Source organism: Ceratosolen solmsi, unplaced genomic scaffold, assembly GCF_000503995.2.
Source record: "Ceratosolen solmsi marchali unplaced genomic scaffold, CerSol_1.0 scaffold16, whole genome shotgun sequence".
NCBI classification, from domain to species: domain Eukaryota; kingdom Metazoa; phylum Arthropoda; class Insecta; order Hymenoptera; family Agaonidae; genus Ceratosolen; species Ceratosolen solmsi.
In genome coordinates, this window is record NW_011948451.1 from 241,267 (window position 1) to 257,626 (window position 16,360).

The following is a 16,360-nucleotide window of genomic DNA, read 5'->3' on the forward strand; positions in this document are numbered from 1 at the left end:
CCCCCCCCCCACCCAACGACCCTCGATGCCAAATACGAGGCTCGCCAGCCAAAGGTATCCAACAAACAACAAACAACATACAACAACAACAAAATTATAATAGCTATAACAATAATAATGATAATAACAAATAACAACGACGATGATGATGACAATGATAACGATGACGATAATAATAATAAAAAAAACAACGTACGGCGGGAGGAGGGAGCACGCCATAAATTAACGACAAATGTAATTTTAATGCATACTCTTGGTTCTCGGCTTACGAAAAAGTTAGACGATGATACGGTGGCCAAGGCACTTGGCGGACGATTAAACGTCCCTCGAGGCTCGCGATTAGCGTAAAAGAAAAGGAGTTAGACAAGAAGGACGACACCTGCGACGTCGACACTCGTGGGCATCTGAAAAGTTACTAGCGCCGACGAACGCCAAAACTACGCACACCACCTCCTCGTAAACTCCGCAGACGGTTTCTAACCCCCCTCCCCCCCACCCCATCCCCCTTCCACCAAACCCCCACCGCGATTACGGAAAAGCGCACGCACGGAACACGCGCACACTGGACGTCGAGACAGATAACCCCATAAGCTGGAAATGCGGCGTACGTTCGTTACCTTGCCGCGGCCTTTTTTCATAAGGGCTTATCGCGTTCGCGCGCCCAAGTCTGTCGTCGCACCGAATTCAAGCCGAACTGAGCGCCGGCACGCGCCGAATTTCTCAAGGCCGTGGCCCTACTCTTCCTCTTCCTCCTCCACCTCGGCTCTCTCTCTCTCTCTCTCTCTCTCTCTCACTCGCCATTCCCACTCCCGCTCATTCTCTCGTCATCTCCTCCTCGGATTCTCCATTGCCGTCCCATGGCTCTAACGATCGCACGCGGACGAACGGCTTCGATGGCAGACACTGTAGCACGGCCCTCTCCCTCTCGCCCTCCCGCCCAAACCGAGGCCCCGGCATCGATTGTCCTTCCGGTCCCCCGATTCCCGACCGTCGCCGCTTTCTTTTTCGATTCTTTCGTCGCTCGGTAGTAGTCGGCCGACGCCTTAATTGCCGACCTGACCTTTCGCTCACGTTCGCTACGGTGGTCGGTCGGTTGCACTTCGGCATTCATACGCACGCACGCACGCACGCGCGCACACACACACACCCACGTTGGAATGCTTGGGGATAGATCTACTGCCAATGTAGGGGCATTGCGACTTTTCGCAGGGATGCCAGTGACTCCGCTGACTCATTACTAATTGAGTAGGAATATTATAGGGTTTATTCCATTAGTCGATGAAGCATTTATATCAATCAACTTTCCAGATCTGGTCTTTTTGAAAGAGAATTTGACGCTGCAAGAGTATATATTATATTATATTATATTATGCTCAATGGAGACAGCCAAGAATTAACTGTATTAAAAGAGCGATCTTTTGCTTGCGATGCAATAATCGTGCAGTAATTCGTATAATTTCTCGTATAACATCTCGGATTAATTAAATTAAAGCAAATCGTACGCGTGCAGGTCTCATTTTTACTGCAACACACAGTTTCGGTGTGATTATATAATTCCCCATTAATATTACATTATTTATATAATTTATGTCATTTTTCATGTTTATTCTAGCACAATAAATCGCCAAGCGGATAGTGTTCTTCGGGCTAGGTTCGAATGGCACATGTATTAGCGTTTACCTTAATGAACAATTCATTCTTCATGTAAAATGTCAGCCTGTGTAAATGCTAAAGGATTGATGGGCGGGCAATCAATTGTTTAACGATTTTTTAACGAAATTTTTAACGAAAACAAACAAATAAATTATCTTCAACACCAATCATTACTTGCTCGATTAGTAAATCGGTAATTTTAATTTTAACCGAATAATTCGTATCACATTTTAAAGACATTAAAAATCCATCCGATTCGCTCGATCGATGCAAAAAAAAAAACAAAAAACAAAAAACAATAACAACAAAATACGATAACAACCACGACAACGACGACGACAACGATTTTTACGATACCTTTACCTTAACATTAATTACATGTATATTTAGTACTTTTCTATTCAATAATTACAGTGTAATTTTGTACACTTTTAATCAGCAATTTGACAATTTGATAATTCGACAAATTATTTCCTCATTTTATCATACCATTTTCCAGCGTATTTAAACCTTAAATTCACATCGCAACGAACTTGAAGCATACATTTTTCAAATACGTAAGTTGAAAATAACGAGTACATACGAGGCAAGAATAAAAATAATTTTCAAAAGATAAAAAATCATTTAACGTCAAAAATAAATAACACCGTTTTCAGTATTCGAGATAATGTCAAGAATTTCAAGACCTTTAAATGATCGTACGAAACTGTTTGCTCATTACATCAAGAAAATGTATAAAATACACTTGTGACAGTGTATTTACATTTCTATAATACATTCCCATGAATGTAATAATAATTTTAGTAAATAAAAATAATGTTTCCGATATTAGGTATTTAAATTAATTGTGCATGCACGTTCGTTCCCTGTACCTTGAACCTTATAAATCAATGAACCTATGTATTTTCCATTAATAGGCAAGTTACAACATAAACCAGCATTCATATGTCAAAAGCATCCCATCTACTCATTGTTCATTCATATTACATAACATTCAATACGATAATCATTTTCATACTTATAAAAATAATAAGTCGCTTCATCGCGAACGAGGCAGAAAGGCCGAAGGTCCGTTTTTGTAAAACGCGAAATCGCGCATGAACGTTGCTATAAAAACGTGCTCTCCTTGGGCAACGACGATGGCAAGATTCACCGTCTATGTCACATAATTCTTATCGGCGAGGATCTTGGAGCGGTTACACAAGCTTATCGCGAAAACCGAGCCCTTCTCCTAAGAAAATCCGCGACATCGCCAGTCCCGCAGCTCGCGATTTCTCAACAAAACGTAACGCGAGAGTCGCGCGATTTTCTTACAGCCGCGATACCAGAATTCGCTCGCGGATTCATCGGGCGTTAAATCGTCGATTGGCTGGCCACTATCCTTTTGAGAGACTTTTCACATCTCCCAATAGCCTGTATCGTGGTGTGGGTGCAGTATCACATACATGGAAAACCAAGAGGCAAATGTGTTGGACATTTATGTGGGTTGACGGTGATACGAGGCGACTACTTAACATCAGAACTGTAGTAAATTATGATTTCTTCAAATACCATTCAACTCCAGAATTCTGCATCTTATGTGACGACTTGAGTTTCGAGAGTTATGTTGAATTTAGATTGGGTGTCGTATTGTGATGATACGCCACGATGTATCATAACAAAATTAATACCCTAACTGTCTCTCTAACGCATATGCTAACTCCAAGAATATGCGCTAATGGCAACGAGCTAAGGCTTATTAGCTTCGCATTTGGTGCATATCTTTTCGCAGTTATATACACACACACACATATATATATATATATATATATATATATATATATATATATTCTATGCTAATGTATGTTAATTTGTAAAATATTCTCGCCCAAACGGTTAAATTAGGCAATTAAAAACGGCAAGGTGACAAAAATTCTAACCTCGAAATTTCGCGTGCGATCGTACTTATAATCTACATCGGCGGTACAGTTAATATTTAAAAAATAATAATAAATAAATAAATAAATAAATATATAAATAAATAAAAAATTACCGGCATTTGAATAATTCGTTGTCTTCTACTGGTAGTAGTGACGTTGCCCATTGCTCCGATTAACTGTAGATATTTTTCATTTGACAATGATTTCTTAATAAACAAATTTCTTTTAAAAGTTTCAGTTACATTGGGCTTGTTTATTTATTATTGTAATACAAGCATACATTGCATATTATTGGATAATTATTTTAATGAGGTAGCACGAATAATTAATACCTTATAATGCTACTTTAATGAATTTTTCCATAATATTTACCGTTATTAGCGAGGTACGGTTAATCTCCATTTGTCCGTAATTAATTTTAGTACGGATTTGTTTTGCATTACGTTTACGCTTATAAAAACGATTTACGTCTTAAAATATTGATATATTGTAATATAAATTCGAATATAATCGATAAGGGCATCTCGATTTCGCGATGAAGTGGCTACTCACTGGTCATATCATATATTTTTGGTACGATAATTTTATATTTCAAAACGATTGAAGAAGAAAGTCGTTATAATTTAGAAAAAAAAAGAAAAAATAAAGCGAGGGGGCACATACACGCATTTATAAACTACTCTCCTTAAAAAAATGTTAAGATTCGTAAAAATACGAATATTTTTACGTCATTATAAAAATCGGTATTAATAAGAAAATTATTTGCTACAAAATAAAAAAATCACATTGTCGATTAAATAATAGAATACGTGGAATGAAAACGGTAAAGATTCTTAAAAATTTACATAAATGTTCGTTGCAACTTTATATCTGCAATATAAGTTTCTTGCCATTGTCACTTGAAATAGAATATTTTAAATACGTGGAAAAGCTGCGAATATAATAACGGCATCGATTCAAATTCTAGCTTTGTTTCGTCCTGCGAAATTTATAAGCGCACGTTCGCACAATCTGCGTAATAAAAATAGACTTGAGTTTTTTTTTTCCTTTCTCACGATGCGGATTTATTATGCCAAAGTGCACGTACGAAAGCCGAATAAAATTAATAATTTATGTTAGAAAAAGTGGAGGCTCTCTCTCTCTCTCTCTCTCTCTCTCTCTCTCTCTCTCTGTAGCTTAATGACATTCGCTTTACCGGCTACTTCGATCCTAGTAACCGAGGTAGGAGATTACGAGTAATCAAAAATATTTTTAAGCGGAAATTGAACATTTTGAATATTAATTTCCTAAATTATATGCCATCCACTATGCAATAGTATATAAATTTAATAACAATAACAATTATTATTACTATTATTATAAGTGTAATACGTAATTGAAAATAAATTCGATCTGTCATTTTAAAACAATTTTATAAAAATTGCGATGTTCGGTGTCAGATGTACACATAACCTATAAGCACATTGAAAGTTTTATTAATAAAAATCAGAAAATGATTGACTAAGGGCAATCGATATTTAACATTAACATCACTCTCATTACTCTATAATGTTTGTCTAATCTAAGATTTTAGCTCGATTGTTGGTGCGTACATCACAAATTCATTTTGTCATGAATTGCAATTGTTTAAACTTTTAATTCGCTCAATAATCGCTATCCTTACTTCCACTTGATTTAAAAATATTTATAAAATCATGAATTACAAATGTTCGCTTTAAAACATGAGATTATATTCGATGAGCATCGATTTATGCGGTTCTAAGAATAACAATAATAAATGCACACCGAAAGCATTCGATTTTTTAATTTATTCATAATTTCTTTCAAAATATCTTGAACATTCATTTTTAATAAAATAATTACATAAATAACATTTACTCAGTTTTTATTATACCACAGTTATTAGAATAACGAGAAAGAAAGAAAGAAAGAAAAAAGTTCACTATTGTATTAAATAAACTTGTATATTTATTAATTTAGAACCAGCAGCGTTCAAATTTTTATTTTTATTAATGACAAATCATGAATGGAGAGTCTAAAAAGTTCAATTGTGTTTATAAAATGATCCTATTAATTAACAGAGAATTTAACTAATTAAATTCGATCAATCATTACTGTTGATAAAATTCTCATTGATTATTGTAATTTTTATAGTTGAAAGAACCGTGAATTGGGAGAATCAATAACGAAATAACGACAATTATAAAGAATACACGACGTTATCTATGTGAAACTTGAAAAACTATATGGACTTTGAGTAGCACGATTCACAATAATGTCACACTGGTCAAAGTATTAATCTTATCATTAATTTGAATAAAATATATATTTTTAACATGAATAATGGAACGATGGAAGATCAACGAGCACCGCCCCTACGTATTCAATCTTACTAAAAAGAGTACTTGAAATGTTGAAAATTTCGTTTAAATGTATAAAATGTGTCATAAGCAAGATCTTGGAAAACGTACAGTCATCGTCTCATAAATCATAAATAGAGTGCGTTTAATTAACGATAATATCGGATTTTTCACTCACAACACTTAAAACACAAATGATTTATTCGATATCCCGGAAGTCTCGTATCGTATATCACGTTCAATGTTATTCCTTTCGTTACCTAAATGTAATAATAGCTCGTTGAGTGTGCGGTGAGGAGTTTCGTAGAAAAGAACTTTTCTGCTTTATAGTCGGTAAAGTGGAATTTTTACATATTTTATACGTAAATATTGCAATTTAGTAAACGAATATTCTCGTAGCCGTCCAAGATATTGTAATATCTTCCTCACATTATTCGATTGCGAATAGTAATGACAAGGTAGAATTATTCCAAGGATCGCGTGTGCAACATTGCATGCAATTTCAAACATAATTTCATAAAGAATTTCTTAGCCATTGAAATCTATACGCATATCTAATTACAGTCCCAATGCAGTCAGTCAATTCGGCTTCAATTCGGCTTCAATTCGGCTTCAATTCGCCTTCAATTCGACTTCAAGTCGGCTTCAATTCGCCTTCAATTCGACTTCATGTCGGCTCATTACAATACCTTAGGTATTTATAAAAAGCCGTATATTTTGAACATAGTCCCCCCTCCATAAAATATCCCTGTTGGTCTATGGTATTTCAGAGACCGTTCACTTACATCGTAGCGTTCATGGGTAAATCGAAGCTCGCAAACAAAGAGAAAATTGCATTCGCGAGTCACCAACATAGCTACCATCAATGCTCCTCGCACGATCATCGTCCATTAATTTTGCCTGGTATTTGTCGGGTCTCCGAGACAAGATTATTTTTTGGGTGTATGTAGATTGTAATGTCGAAGGTGTATTTTTCAGGACGATCTTATGTCCTTTCGCCCCTCAAGACCAAACCACAGCGTACGGCGGATAGAAAGAGACGTAATTATTAATCCGAGCGCTGGTCAAGGCGACTCGACTGCCTCTCTGGACTCCGTGTCTATCCGTACGCCTAACATTCTCTCTCTCTCTCTCTCTCTCTTACACACACACACACACACACACACACACACACACACACACACAGAGAGAGAGAGAGAGAGAGAGAGAGAGTGCTATCCTTTAACTGCTCTTACGAATTTTCATTTTCAGTTGATATCTCAATGTTTTGCAAGCTTTCGTGCCCTTTTATTATTTATCTATGCTCTTACTCGCAAGCAATATAGTGATAATAATAGACTCTAACAGTGAATTAGGCCGGATGTTGAAACGCCAAGCCCTCCCCCGTCTTCCCGCCAATACTCACACCACGACCTTTTTTGCCTAGTTAGTTAAAGCTATGTGCTTGACTCGAGACCGGCGACTTTAAACGAGTCTTTTGTGCAAATCCACCGCTCGTTATAATTGACAATACATGCATGCATACATACATACGTACGAGGCCGACGCGAGAGGACAATTTACGATATTAAATCGGCGTCCGTCAGTCCAACCAACTTTTACCATAATCTAATACATTATTAATCGTTCGTTTCTATCGTAGGCTTCAACGCTCTATCACGATGGCATTTAATTATCAATGACCTTGGAATTCGGCAATGCACTGCACGTACGTATAGCAAAATTTTTGGCAAATTAACTTCAACACGTTTCGCACACCATAATGCGAACTATTCGGGAGATTAAATCAAGAATATGCTTCCCTAGGATATGCGCTCCCCCCGCCTCCACCACCACCACACCACCACCACCACCACCACCACCACCACCACCACCACCAGTTACATCCCAACGCCACCACCACCACCGCCACCACCACCACCTCCCCTACTGGTAAGAGATAGGTTATAAATAGTTTGCCTCTTAGATTTCAAGCGATTTCTTCTTGCTGATTTGTCTTTCTCTCTCTCTCTCTCTCTCTCTCTGTGTGTGTGCGCGCGCGTGTTTGTGTGGGCGCGCGTACGTACGAGCGTACGTGCAAATGCCCACTCTCGCACGTACGATACGCACACTCGTCGAGTGTAGCTCGTGACACCGGAAGTTGACTTCTGGAAACGAGAGAAGAGCAGAAGCCGAGGTAAAGCCCGGGGTGGTACCGTCGTTTCAAGCTTGGGGTGACGCGAAGGTGAACTTGCCGGTGTCGGAGCGTTCTCGATCCCCCTTAAACGTCCTCTTCGCTCGTCCGAGGCTGGGCGTCCTGGAGGGCCGGTTCCTCGCTTCTCCGACATATAATTTTCATCGGCTGACCGGCTGTGCGACTCGGGTGGCGCCGCGATACCGAACCACCGACAAATTGCCCTCGGAAGCAGCCGGTTACACTCGTACGAGGAGCAAGGACTGGCCGAGGCTGTCGTGGCCCCGTGTGACTGACGATCGCCGAATGGAGAAGAACCGAATATTTCTTAGCTCCTTCCATTTTTGTGCGTCGAGGAAGGGCGCGTGACAATCAATCAAGGGGTTCGACCGAGAGGCTCGTTCCGCCTGTCGGCTCACCTCCCCCATCGCACCGCCGACGCGTCGTCGCCGTTCCTCTTTCCGTCTTTTGTGCGCTCCGTCGGAGCCAAGCGGCCGAACCAACGGACTCCTTCCTTGCCGACTGCAGCAACGATGCAATACTCGTTTGGCGCTGATTTATTCGGATTTTTCGAAGTGTGCTGGCGTCGACCTCGTGCCGACTGATCCCCGTCCGCCCGCTCGTTTCAAACTTTCAGCGGCTCTCCGCGCTCGAGTATAACGTCGTGGGCGGGAAAGTCGCCGATCGAGACACGAGACGAGCAATGGGGCGCTACCTCGAGGCTAACGCGAGGAACCGCGCCATCCTATCACTCACCATCCATTGTCATGCCGTCATCACCATGTTAATGGATTTACGTAGAAATTATTCGATGATATTGTATATAGTATATACGCTTTTTCATACAACAATTAGAAGATAAGAAATAATGCGTTATGTGCAGATTTTATGTGTCGATTATTAAATATCAATACTCGAGTGTGCAATAATATAATTTAATGCTCTATAGTAGACAAAACATTAAGCATTTGTACTGTTTACTGTTAAATTCAAGAAGTTTCCGATAATACTCGTCGTATGCAGTGTTTTAGAACAAAAACTGGTTGGTCAAATAACACATTCAACTACATTATCTAATAAAAGTAATCTAATAAGTATATTTGACATATAATATTAGTGCATATAATAATAATAATTTTTTGAACACTCGACATTACTAACGAATGCGCGAGTGGTGTATCTTTGTCGAAAGTTGACACGTGCGTTTATAATAACTGTCGATAGTGTCGTAAAAAAGATTCGATTATTAACGGCTAAAGTAAAGGCCGCCAAGTAAAGATGCACCAAGAGACGAAATAGGAGAGCGTCGAGTGACAGTGGGTGGTGAGTGGTAGGATGGTGCGGTGTCTCGAGGTAGCGCCCCATTGCTCGTCTCGTGTCTCGATCGGCGACTTTCCCGCCCCCGACGTTATACTCGAACGCGGAGAGTCGCTGAAAGTTTGAAACGAGCGCGCGCACGGGGATCAGTCGGCACGAGGTTGAGTCTGCGCAAAATCCGAGAAAACGTCCGACCGCGGATGACTGGCTGGTTAGAGCAATTCAAGTTTCGTTGGATTATTATTACTTAGTATTATTATTATTATCTATGTTGTATTGTTGAATTTTTTTGAGAGGTATTAATCAATTTTTACATGATAGATGGTAATCGTTGTTATTGTGAGCAGGTGATACAGTTTTTTTGGATGAGTGGTGTATTTTAAGGAGTCGAGGCAGTTCGTTCCAATTTATTGGAATCGCTTTTCGTAAGTCTCGTCATTTCGATCATAACCTACACGTAGCACTCGGTGTTATCTACATTTCGTTCCAATTTCCATTTCTTTATTAATGTGATAAAATTTTTATATTATTTAGTCGATTATTTCATTTTGTGTTTATACTCCATGTAAATGATAAGCTTCCTATAAACATACATACATATATATATATATATATATATATATATATATATATATATAGACATATATCTATATACACATTCGTGCATATAAAAGCGCACACATATAATATATATATATATATATATATATATATATATGTGCATGGGCACTAGTGTGTATGTCTCGCGCTCGCATTGCATATTTATGCATATAGGCGAGTACATGCTTGCGTGCACAATAATTGTATTAATTAGTAATTTGTTTGATTGCAAGTACGTTTGAGACCTAATCAAATAATTTTACCACTTTACTTTTAATGCTATTTATGTGAATATTATTATGCAGGTTCCTTAATATATTAATGGTTATATATATTTTTTTTCACTCGTGTAATATTTAAAAGGAAAAAAAATGCATTTATTTTAATGCAAATATTCCCTTCCCTACTTTGTGTCTCAACCAAGTTTTGTAAAGTCAAGTACTCGTAATTGTTTCAGATAAAATGGGTTTGCTGGAACTGCAACAAAACCTGGTTGGACACAAAGGGAGAGTTTGGAATGTTTGTTGGCATCCTTCGGGTGAATCGATAGCATCGTGCGGCGAAGATAAAACTATTAGAATCTGGACGCACGACAAATCTAAATGGGTTATTAAGACCATATTAACCGAGGCGCATACAAGAACTATTAGGGAGGTCTCTTGGTCCCCTTGTGGCAATTACATTGCATCGGCAAGTTTTGATGCCACTGTAGCGATCTGGGATCAAAAATCAGGACAATTTGAGTGTAATACCACATTGGAGGGTCACGAGAATGAAGTAAAGAGTGTTAGTTGGTCTGTTTGTGGTAATTATTTAGCGACCTGTAGTCGTGATAAATCTGTGTGGGTTTGGGGTATGGGCGTTGATGAATACGAGTGCGAAGATGTTATAAATGCGCATACCCAAGATGTAAAAAAGGTATCTATATTAATAAATAATATTTTTTATATTTTCTCTTACGATTGTCAAAAATAAAAAGGTGTTTTTTTTTAGCTGAATAGTATAATTCAGAATCGAGTATCAACTTTTATAATGTGGGTTTTAATGTTTCTTAAAGTAGTAGTTGTTAACTGGTCATGAGTTTATAATTAAAAATGGACAAAATTAACATTAAACTACGATATTAAAGATAATGTATAATTTGATGAGCTCTTGTTAATTAAAATTGATAAAAATCTCTTAAATGGATAACGTTTAACTTTAAAATAACTTTAAAATAGTTTTATCTTATAATATTGCTGTTAATTAAGAATTCTGTCTTATATGTAAAATATTGAGTAAAAATTAAACACAAAATTGATGGAAATCAATGATTCATTAAGACACAATTACATGATGTAAATAACAAAATTTGTTATATTTATTTAATAATTACAGGTAAAGTGGCATCCGGACAAGTTGATTCTTGCATCTGCAAGCTATGACGATACCGTCAAGATTTTTGACATGGAACAACACACCAATCACTGGATTTGTGCGTCGAGTCTCGTATCTCACACGTCGACTGTTTGGAGTTTGTCTTTCGATAGAACGGGTGATAGATTGGTGACTTGTAGCGATGATAAAACTTTAAAAATATGGCAGGAGTACAAACCTGGTAACGAAGTGGGCATACCTACACCCGACAACGAGCCAATTTGGAAGTGCGTTTGTACCTTGTCTGGCTATCATTCCAGAACTATCTATGACGTAGATTGGTGTAAAAAAACTGGTTTAATCGTAACCGCATGCGGAGACGATATAATAAGGGTATTTCGCGAAGAAGGTGATTCTGATATACATCAGCCAACATTTAGCCTAGTTTGTAGTATGGACAATGCCCACACTCAAGATGTCAACTGCTCGCAATGGAATCCATGTATACCAGGCTTAATAGTTTCAGCAAGTGACGATGGGACTGTAAAAGTTTGGACTTACAGTGATTAAATTGTGTAAAAATTCTATATATTATTGAAAATATATACTTTTATTGTTATTTTCTAAAAAAAAAAAAAAAGAAAAAAAAAAATTTTTTGTTCTTAATTTTGTTTCATATAATATCCTAATCCTCATCGATTCTCACTAATTCATTGACACTGAACTATGTATGAAATGTATAATATCAATTGTTGTTATTACGAAAAAGAAAGGAAAAGAAGAAGAAAAAAAAGTATAAAAATTTATTATTTGTTTCAAGGAACATAATAAATGTTTGGATTCTTATTCAGAGTTTTAAAATTCAGTCATAAAACTCAATTTGCACAGAAGCTTCTGCAAAAAGCATATACAACTTGCGACATGAGTACTTATAATAAAAAAGGACTAGCATTAGGGGAAGTTATTAATTCACTTAATTCTTATGCAAATATAACGTATGCCGCATCATGGGACAATGTAGGATTACTTATTGAACCTACCGAGCCAAAGAATATTTCTCATATTTTATTAACCAATGATTTGACGGAAAAAGTCATGCAAGAAGCGATCGATATACAAACTGATATGATCATCTCCTATCATCCACCAATATTTAAGGCTTTAAGAACCGTCACTACCAACACATGGAAGGTACATTTTATCTCAGTTCTTTAATTTTTCTTAATTTCATTACTATGCTAATGTAAATTTGCTGTACATTTACAGGTAAAGATTTATAATTATAATAATATATCAGTGGGCTATTTAATAAAAATGCAATAAATTTTATACGTGTAATAATTGAAAGTACAACATATAACTGGAGATATTTGAACTTTGTAAAGAAATTGTAAAATTAGTCTTTAATTCGTGTAAAATATAATTGTTTGATTATTGAGAGTAATGATGTGTCCGAGCCAAGGTGGCTTTCAATTATTTCGTGAATCGCGACGATGAAGAAGAAGTGCTCCTGGAGTTAAAATTGATGGTCGATGCATTCAAATTTTCCGTCTTTTTCATTACTTTTTCATTATTTCATTATTACTCCGTTGTATCGTATGCTAGAGAAAATCATCCTACTTATACAGTTATAATATTCCATCGATCATCGCTCTTTTTTTCAATCGGAGTAAAAAAGTCAATGGGGATAAATATGCAAAGTTCGCAAATAAATACGTACAAACTTCCAATTAATAATAATAAGAGTACAATGAAAATCATTAATCATGAAGTTAATCTTCAAGTACATTTTTGTTCCAATTGTTGCCATAGATTACCGTTTTTTTCTTTTTTCTTTTTCTTTTTTTATACAGCTTCTTTCTTATTTCTATTATTTAATATTTTTGATTCGATTTATCAAATAGTCAAATACTAAAACCGAGTACTAATAAATTAAGCGGTTTGCCAATTATCACTTTCATTTAACAAAAATTGTATAAATATAATAATTTCATTTGAATTTATAAATTTAATAAGACTCGGATGTTTTTAATATATCCAATTTATATCCAGTTTGACGTTGTACCGCTTTTTAAATTTTTTTTTCATAAGTATTATGAAAGTCTGCGCTTAGGATTGCGCGCGCACGTAGTCAATTAGTACTATTAATAATATATCCTTAAGCATCGTTGTTGTTATATTTATCAATTTGAAATTATGTAAAAGTGAATTAATTAAAATTAATGAAATTGGTATAAAAGTGAAATGGGTATTATTATCTGTTAAATTAATAAATGTTTTTGCATAATTAATATTAATTAATCGTAGGAGCGCATCGTGGCCAAATGTCTAGAAAATAAAATTGCCTTGTATTCTCCGCACACTTCCTTTGACTCGATTCAAGGTGGAGTCAATGATTGGCTGACTTCTGCTTTTGATATAAAAGAAAGTTATCCAATAGAACCAGGAGAAGATCCTCGCATTGGTATGGGTAGATACTGTACCTTGAAGAATAAAATTACAGTAGATGAAGCAGTGAATCTAATTAAATATCACACGAGACTTGATTACGTTCGTTTAGCACGTGCAGTAAACTCGGGTAAAATTCCCATTTAAATACTATCTTTTTAAATATGCTGGTTAGTTAGCAATTTATTCTATGTGCATTAATAATATTATTTCACTTGAATTAATAAGAGAGAGAGAGAGAGAGAGAGAGAGAGAGAGACAGACAGAGAGCAAATAATTACAAATAATGCATAGTATTACCACTTATTATTAATATATATATATATATATATATATATATATATATATATATATATTATTTTTATCGATATATTGTTCAGTATATCGGAATAAAATAAACTGATATTTCGCGATCTATCGTTTACATAACTGACGCTTTTTTTCTAATTAATCCATAAATATAACTACATTCATTATCTATGTATGCAAATTCATATCAAATTATGCTCACAGCTTAATATTAAATACCGTCGGTACATTGCATATTATGCCGTACCATATAAATGTATACAATTTTTTAAAATTTACTTTAATTATTAAGATTATTCTAAAGATTGTTGAAAATGTTAATCCTTTCGCGTGTTTCGAAATTTCTACATAAATATTAATAATTTTAATAAATTTGAGAGAATGCGATTGTTGCGCATTGAATTTAATTGTACTTTTAATTGTAAGTTAAATGCGATGATTGATTCATTACTTTGGAAAAATTCACTTTATCTTAATGGGCGTTGTATTAAAAGAAAACTTTATATTAAAAATGATCGTCGAGTGAGAACTTTCAATATGCTGTAATATTTTTTATATCGTTGGTTAAGTAGTCGGTTATAGGCAAATTAAGATTTAATTAAACTTTCAGCAATGACAATTGAAAATTTATAAATTGAACGATAGCTATAATATTTTACAGCATTACAAAGTATCGCCGTCGCTCACATAAAATATCCATCTAATAATTTTTTTTTCTTTTTTTTTTAGTCGTTTTATAAACGCGTTTTTAAACAAAAAAAAACAAAAACAAACAAAAACAAAAACAAAAACAAAAAAAAAAAAACAAAAAAAAATTAGAAAATTTAAATAAAATAAATGATTCGCCGGAAAAATTGATTTATATACTATTGAACGTAAATTATTCGATAACATTCATTGTATATTTTATATACAGATGGATATGTAAGCAAAGTTGGTTTATGTGCTGGAGCTGGAACTTCCGTACTGCAGGGATTATCGGCCGATCTGTACGTGACCGGCGAAATGTTGCATCACGATATCCTCGATGCTGTTCACAAAGGCACCAGCGTCATTTTGACGAATCATTCGGATTCGGAGCGTGGATTTTTAAAGCATGTGTTTGCTAAGAAATTGAGCGATGCATTGAAAAATGCTGTTGCTATAAGCGTCTCCGTACAAGACGAGGATCCACTGAAAACCGTTTGAGGCGTTAATTTTCAATGGATAAACACTATGGATAAACAATGCAGTTCTTTGTTTATACGTGGATTATGACAGATGAGAAAAGAACTCGGGACCTTGAAATTGCTAGTGACATGTTGCAACGTGTGATTATTTTTAATGCCAAGACTATGTATAACAGATGGCATATATTGGTAAGATTTTTAATAATGTTTGTGATATATGCTCAAAGTGAATAAATGCATGGATTGAAAAATAATGGGAGAACTAGTGGTTATTTATAATTAGCATAAATCAAATGTTGCCGTTAGTATTACAAGGTATCGATTTAGAATTAAGAACGTTTATTGCTCATCAAGTCGGATAAGATAAAGATAATTAATGGGCTTTAAAGAGCGTAAAACTGGAATTGAAAAGTGCCGAGTCATATATCTCAAGGAAATAATGGTTTTCGGAAGAAGCCGAGTTACCATTAAAATACCTAGAGAGTAGTGGCTTTTCGGCACACCTTTTGCATTCCAGTCCCATCCGATAAACAACACACATTGGCAAATGTTGGAAAAAGTCACGCAGATCAAAGATAATAATTAGCGCGCAATGTCGTGATGCGCCTCCTCGGTCAGTCGCCCGCAATTCAGCGGCTGGCAAATTAGCATAAGCAGCCTCTTTATTCATTGCATTATAATGAGGGTTCGTTACTGTAAATTGGACAGGGCAACGAGGGCGCGAGTTAGCGGTTATGCAAACGTCCGGTAAAGGGTGACCGGTGAAATCGAGCGGCCTGGCGTTTAAGGAAAAGCTGGAGCACCCGAGGCGGACGATCCGCCTGGAAGGTCCAACTGGAACACCCTCGCCATCGCCGCCGCCACCGCTGTTGCCGAGACTTGTCCCACTCCTTCTTCTCTCTCCGTGGTCCCGTGCGCGCGCCCGGTCGTCCACTGTGCCAAGAACCGGATCCTGCGAGGGACGCGCGCGAGCCCTCAGTGTGCGAGAGGTAACGCAACCGGCTGCGCCGGGGGACCAAGAGGCGACGGGAGGATCGTACAACGGTGCATCTTCCT

General features: G+C 36.4%; 2 protein-coding genes across 3 annotated transcripts; both read left to right on the forward strand.

Annotated features, from left to right (window-relative positions):
• The first annotated feature begins 10,479 nt into the window (after positions 1–10,479).
• LOC105366577 (cytosolic iron-sulfur assembly component 1) lies at positions 10,480–11,971 on the forward strand. Its single transcript, XM_011505073.1, has 2 exons — positions 10,480–10,940; positions 11,400–11,971. Exons 1-2 carry the CDS (start codon positions 10,485–10,487, stop codon positions 11,946–11,948), a joined length of 1,005 nt encoding a protein of 334 aa, XP_011503375.1. The 5' UTR covers positions 10,480–10,484; the 3' UTR covers positions 11,949–11,971.
• A 198-nt stretch (positions 11,972–12,169) lies between these two features.
• Positions 12,170–15,559, forward strand: LOC105366580 (putative GTP cyclohydrolase 1 type 2 NIF3L1). 2 transcript variants are annotated; one of them, XM_011505075.1, is made up of 3 exons: positions 12,170–12,569; positions 13,686–13,956; positions 15,052–15,559. In XM_011505075.1, exons 1-3 carry the CDS (start codon positions 12,210–12,212, stop codon positions 15,321–15,323), a joined length of 903 nt encoding a protein of 300 aa, XP_011503377.1. In that variant the 5' UTR covers positions 12,170–12,209; the 3' UTR covers positions 15,324–15,559. The 2 variants fall into 2 exon arrangements, with proteins under 2 accessions (XP_011503377.1, XP_011503378.1); XM_011505076.1 differs by having other exon boundaries at positions 13,686–13,842.
• Positions 15,560–16,360: the final 801 nt, after the last annotated feature.

Excerpts from the sequence above, each read along its gene's own strand:
- LOC105366577 (XM_011505073.1), top strand. The coding sequence starts at position 10,485 with ATGGGTTTGCTGGAACTGCAACAAAACCTGGTTGGACACAAAGGGAGA. Across the intron at positions 10,941-11,399 it reads ATACCCAAGATGTAAAAAAG|GTAAAGTGGCATCCGGACAA; the intron begins GTATCTATATTA and ends TAATAATTACAG.
- LOC105366580 (XM_011505075.1), top strand. The coding sequence starts at position 12,210 with ATGTTTGGATTCTTATTCAGAGTTTTAAAATTCAGTCATAAAACTCAA. Across the intron at positions 12,570-13,685 it reads TCACTACCAACACATGGAAG|GAGCGCATCGTGGCCAAATG; the intron begins GTACATTTTATC and ends AATTAATCGTAG. Across the intron at positions 13,957-15,051 it reads AGCACGTGCAGTAAACTCGG|ATGGATATGTAAGCAAAGTT; the intron begins GTAAAATTCCCA and ends TTTTATATACAG.